General features: G+C 31.5%; 1 protein-coding gene across 1 annotated transcript in view; it reads left to right on the plus strand.

Annotated features, from left to right (window-relative positions):
* Window positions 1–5,339, plus strand: part of RP2 (RP2 activator of ARL3 GTPase) — a 66,192-nt gene extending 60,853 nt beyond the window's left edge. The window contains exons 4-5 of the mRNA XM_037820791.1: window positions 3,258–3,392; window positions 4,819–5,339. Coding sequence (XP_037676719.1) covers window positions 3,258–3,392; window positions 4,819–4,902 — 219 coding nt within the window. The 3' untranslated portion in view covers window positions 4,903–5,339. The remainder of the gene's footprint in view (window positions 1–3,257; window positions 3,393–4,818) is intronic.
* Window positions 5,340–6,000: the final 661 nt, after the last annotated feature.

The following is a 6,000-nucleotide window of genomic DNA, read 5'->3' on the forward strand; positions in this document are numbered from 1 at the left end:
AGTGGGATGCTAAAACCATTAACAATTGTTGCCTGAATCAGTTATTTTATTAGAAGTTGCAACATGATCATTTTCTAACTCTGAACTTTATTAACAAAAGTTAACAGAACTTTTCCTCATACACCCTATACCAAAGCTGTTTGGTTAACTTGAAATATGTTTCAAATCAGAAAAGCAGAATAAATAAAGGGAAAATAAATATCAATTTTCAGAGCAGTGAATTGGTGCCCTAGGAACCTCCAGTGGTGTTCAATGAGTTTTGTTTCTCTCTTTTCAAAGTATCATTATGAACTCATGACATGTTTACATATTCAATATGTTTTAATAAATTGCAGTCTTAGCCTTATTTCACCAGGAACCATCTTTAACCTTTGGGATTTACTATAGGCTGGGTCCTGTGTCCCTTTGGTATAACCACATTCTCCTTTGATAGCTTCTTTGCTTGTTTTACGCTCAACAAGATGTTCTAGGTTGATCTGATATATTTCTTACTCCAGACCTAGAATCATCCATTTTTCTAAGGAGACTTTTTATTGGAGAAAGATATTTAGAAACACAAGTTAGGTGCAGTGAATTATTGGGTTGTTATTTTTTTTAAGGTGTTTTCAGTGCATATAGCTAGAAAATGGGTATTTTTAAAAAGAAGGAAAGGAGATCATGAGTTCACATCGATATTTCTAGATGAAACTTTTAAGATTATAGACTTTTCTTTTGTAAGATTGGCTATGTTTTATTACAAAACGTACACAGATCTTTTATTTTTAATTGAAAATTTTAAATATATACCAACATTGTCAGAACTATATAATGGATCCCCATATACCAATCATCCAGTTTTAACAATTATCAACTGTTAGCCAAGATAAGGCTTTTTATTTAATTTTTCCATTTTGTACTTATAACACTTTTCTCTTATTCTGGAAATCTTGGTTCCTTATAATATTACCAATTTATTTGCTTTAACTTATCCTATAATGTGCATTTAATAATTTCAAAATAACAGTAAACTTTACTGTTAATGATGAGTGTACTGAATGAAGTTTAATATTTCCTTGTATCTGTTTGTCCTTAGAGTATATCCCGTTGAGGGTATATGCAGTCAAAATATTGCCTAGTGAGATTGGAGTCTTTTTTCTTTGTAGTCATGTCACTAACTTGATATACAGTTAGATTCAATTCTTTTGGTTTGTTTTTAATTTTTAGGGATTGCTTTTGCTTTTCTTTTTAATATTTTGTTTTTTGAGACATTTACATATATCAACATTAAAATTATACTTAATAAGGTACAAAAAAGTTTCACTTCCATCCCTTACCCTTCCACCTTATTCCTACCCTCCTCCTATAGGTAAATGTTTTTCTTAGATTTTTCTTGCTCGATATTTATTTTTTATATGAATCAAACCTTCTAAACAGGTCCATGTGTTGGGATAGGCACGTTGATATAAGAACCTTCTCTTGTTAGCCTCTGTTGAGAATTCATCCCTCTTGCAACTCATACATTTCTTCATTCATTTGATACCCTCTTATTTGATACGTCCTCCAAAGAGCCTTGCTAGGAGCAAGAAAATATTCCCCATTTACCTACTGTACTGAGCACCTGACTTTGTTTTGTTGTTTTGTTTTGTTTTAAATGCAATTTTATTGAGATATAGTCACACACCATATTATCTATCCAAAGTATACAATCAGTGGCTCACAGTATCATCATATAGTTGTGCATTCATCACCGCAATCAATTTCAGAACATTTTCATTACTCCAAAATAAAGAATAAAAATAAAAAAGAACACCCAAAACATCCCATACCCCTTATCCCTCCCCCATTATTTATATATTTTTGTCTTTATTTCATTACTCGTCTGCCCATACATTGGATAAAGGGAGTGTAGTCACGAGTTTTTGACAGTCACACGATCACACGATAAAAGCTATGTAGTTATACAATCATCATCAAGAATCAAGTCTACTGGATTACAGTTCGACAGATTCAGGTATTTCCTTCTAGCTATTCGAATACACTAGAAACTAAAAAGAAATATTTATATAATATATAAGAATAACCTCCAGAATGACTTTCAACTCTATTTGAAATCTCTTAGCCACTGAAACTTTACTTTGTTTCATTTCTTTTACCCCTTTTTGTCAAGAAGGCTTTCTCAATCCCACGATGCCAGGGCCAGACTCATCCCTAGGATTCATGTCCCACTTTGACTGAGCACCTGTCTTGATGCACACATTGTGATTCAGAAAAACTCATACTTTAATTCATTCTGTGTATCTGATTGTACAATTGACTATTATATATGTCTGCCTTTTCTGTATTTGTTGTTAGTATAAATCATAAGCTCTTCCTTAGTTATTTCAGTGCCCAGTGTAGTGTGATCTTTTCTCTTGTTCTTACACCTTGTCCTGTGGCACTTGACTACATTCAACTTAGTATTTCATTACTTAGTACTTCTTTAGTCTGTATTGTTCCCTCTTTCTTTAATGGGTTTATGCCTTTTTCAAGAAATTTCAAGGTAGTTGTAATTCCCTGGAGGTTATAACTCCTCCATTACTGTAAGAGATAAAAAGCAAATCTGCTAAGAAATACATTGGTAGCTGAGTTGAATGGCATTTTGCTTGGCTTTTATGACCACTCTTGCCAACAATTTGACACCAGTAGTGCCAATGCAACATTTAATCCAAGTTAAACTAAATCATGAGTCTTTGCCCCAGAATTTAAAGTACAGGTGAATTGAAAGTATTCAAATTAATGTATGAGAAAGGAGGCAAAGATATTGCTATTCAGATGATTAAAAAAATAAAAACTTGGTCTTTGGTTCTAGAATATAGTTTGAAGTCACACTCCAGAAAATGCTTTCAGATAGTCAATAGTTTAGATGCCTGGCCTTAGTTCCTATTTGTTGGCTCCACTATAGATGGCCCAGAACTTGGCTGGTAAGTGGGAGAATTGGAAGCAAGGCTGCCTTGCAAAACCTAATAATGTTGACTTGAATTGCTGTTGCTCTTGTTTACTATTTTATCAGCTTTTTTTTTTTTTTACTTGTAAGTGGGTAGAATTTTATAGAATGAAAATCAGACTATCTGTCACTCTTCATGTGATGGGACGGTGCTTTAATTTGTTCTATAATTAGAGTGGGAAGAAGCAGCTGAGGTGATGTGTCCCATCTGTCTACTTCCCATCTCCTCCTTTTCTCTTATCCCCAAAGAAGATGCTGGAGAGTCTTCAGGGAATAGTAAAAAGATTAGTTTTAGAATATATTTGTGTTAATGTTAAAAAAATACTTCCTGGGTTTGCTTATAGGTCCTGTTATTGCCTTGGAGTTTAATGGAGATTGTGCTGTAGAAGGATGTCATCTCATTGTAAATGAGATATTCAATGGAACCAAGGTACAAAATTGTATTGACTATTTATATTTATATATTTATATTTCAATCAGTCCTTTTCATTATGTTTCCTTTTCCTCACAATCAAATAGTACTTTTATCCCTGATATTACTTGGAATTAAAAAAAAAACCCCAGCAGATCATGATTTTTAGAAAAATAATAAATAACTGGGAATGATGCATTTGTTTATCCTTGCAAAACTAAAACTTTGATTGTTTAAAATAATTACAAAATAAGAATCGACTTATTTGAACATTCAATAGTGCATATAGTACATATATTTTTAAAGTAAAAAGTATAAATCTGATCAAATGTCTTTTCAAGCCCTTGTATTTTATAGCATAGTGATATGTGGAAAATAATGTATTTCTAAGATTATATGCTTTAGATAGATGATTCTGTTTCCCAGTGTTCATTTTTTTAATGCTTCACAAAAACTTTAACATGAGGTATGTATAGAAGTCATTATTACCTCTGGGTAGTTTCTAGGTATGTTTGTGAAATTTCTGTGTCTGAGAATTTCAGACTTAAATAACTTACTGTAACATAAAAATCAAACATCAAAAAGGATTAAGTGAGTAAATATATCATTAATATTGTTGATAAATGTCTAAGGGGAAATTTTTGGTTTTGTCCTGTGATTTGGCTTATGGTTCCTTGAATTTGCATATAAAGTACTTTGTCGTCTGTCTTACATTATCCTTAGAACAATAATGAGGGAGAGGGCAGATATAATTAGATTGAATAGAAGAGGAAACAGATAAAATGGTTGTAAGATTTGGGGTTTATAGAGGTGAATGATTATCTCATCCAACTTTCTCATTATAGATGTGAAAACAACCCAGAGAGGTTTATTAGTTGGTAATAAAGCTAGAACAGAACCTAGGTCTCCTCTAATTCCTGGCTGACATTTATAAAAGCTATTTTTGAAGGGTTCTATTGAGTACTGCTTTATTTGATGTTTAGAAAATAGTTTTTTTAAAGTTAGTAATATATCTTTCTCAGCTTTCAAAAAGTTGATCTCTTCAGGTTTTGCTGCTAAGCCTATTGAGATTATTATTAGAAAATAGAGGAAACTAAGAGTTATTTAAACCTTATTATTTAATAGCTTTTATACTCTTGACTGAATGGTACATTAAAAAACACATACAGTAAAACTCCAAGTGTAATAAAATACAACTGGAGTATGATAAAAAAAGCAAATACCTTAATTATATCATAAGTGCCTTTAAAACAGCTTAATTTATATTGTATCTATGGAAACTATATTTCATGGATTCTACAGAAAATTTAGAAATTAAATATTATAAGTGAACATGTACTTGAATTTCTTGTAAGTAGCAAACGTGACTTTGTTCTGTGGAGAATATGGGCTTTGGCATTTTCAGATTACTAGGACTTTTTTTTTTTTAATATATTTTAACTAGATGTTTGTATCAGAAAGCAAGGACACAGCATCTGGAGATGTAGACAGCTTCTGCAATTTTGCTGATATACAGATGGGAGTGTGAAGTGTAATGCAGAACCAAGAACTTGGTATTAAGCCCTTTTCAACTTGTGTATATAAAGTTTGATAATATACTTCTGTGAAATAGCAGTGGCTTTCACTAATGCTAACATTTTTAAAGTTTATTTTTTAATAAATTGTTGAGTACTACATCATTTAATTCAGATGCAAAAGTACATTTTAAATTAGTTTTAAATAGCTTAAAAATATTTAACCTACTTCTTGCAGTTTTGTTTCTTTGCAGATGGTACTCTTATCAGGAAATAGAAGTGGCTAACGGTTCATAATTCTATTCCTAATTAAGTGTTATTTCAAATCTCTAAAGTTTAAACTTTCATCAGTGCTTTATAGTATTTGAGAATACATTCCATTACTTATTTTATCTTTTTTAACTTAGAGGGGTTTTTTACAAGTTCCTCAATTAGAATGAACCTATATACATGCTTTTTATATATACATAATACACACACACACACACACACACACACACACATATCCAGTTAAATAGTTGCTTCCTGATTGCATGATATGGCAAAGGAGATTCTGTACCTGGAGTTGGCATAATACTTTGTAAATTGAATTTTTTAAAGAGAGAAGCATTTGATAATCAGCTTTGCAAGTAACTCTACCAACTGATGTTGGTATAGCTGTTTATAGACTACTTTGTGTGTAGTGTCATTATTTGAATAAATTCCATGTTTTTTAGTTTTTGAACACAACTGCTGGATGATTCTTCTGCTTCCTGTTAAGAAAGGAATATAGGCAAAACTAAAACTATAGAAGCCCAATAACCTGAAGTTTTTAAAAAAGATGATAACTGTTCTGTTAGCTCGTGTGGGCTGTCAGGAGATGTAGAAAAAAACCTTGTGGCATTCAGTTAAGAGATACTTAGCCATGGTGCTAAATTATGCAGGTTATTAAAAAGCTAAATAAATTTGATTTTCTTTAGATATGAAATTCATCAAATAATAATTAAGAACAATAAAATTATTTTGGTTGTTTTAAAGCATTATTTCCCACATCTGCCTGATCATAATAATTTACTGGGGGCAAGGAAGGCTACTTGTTAAAAATATGCATTCTTGGACCCAATTCCCATATG

Source organism: Choloepus didactylus, chromosome X (genome assembly GCF_015220235.1).
Source record: "Choloepus didactylus isolate mChoDid1 chromosome X, mChoDid1.pri, whole genome shotgun sequence".
NCBI lineage: Eukaryota > Metazoa > Chordata > Mammalia > Pilosa > Megalonychidae > Choloepus > Choloepus didactylus.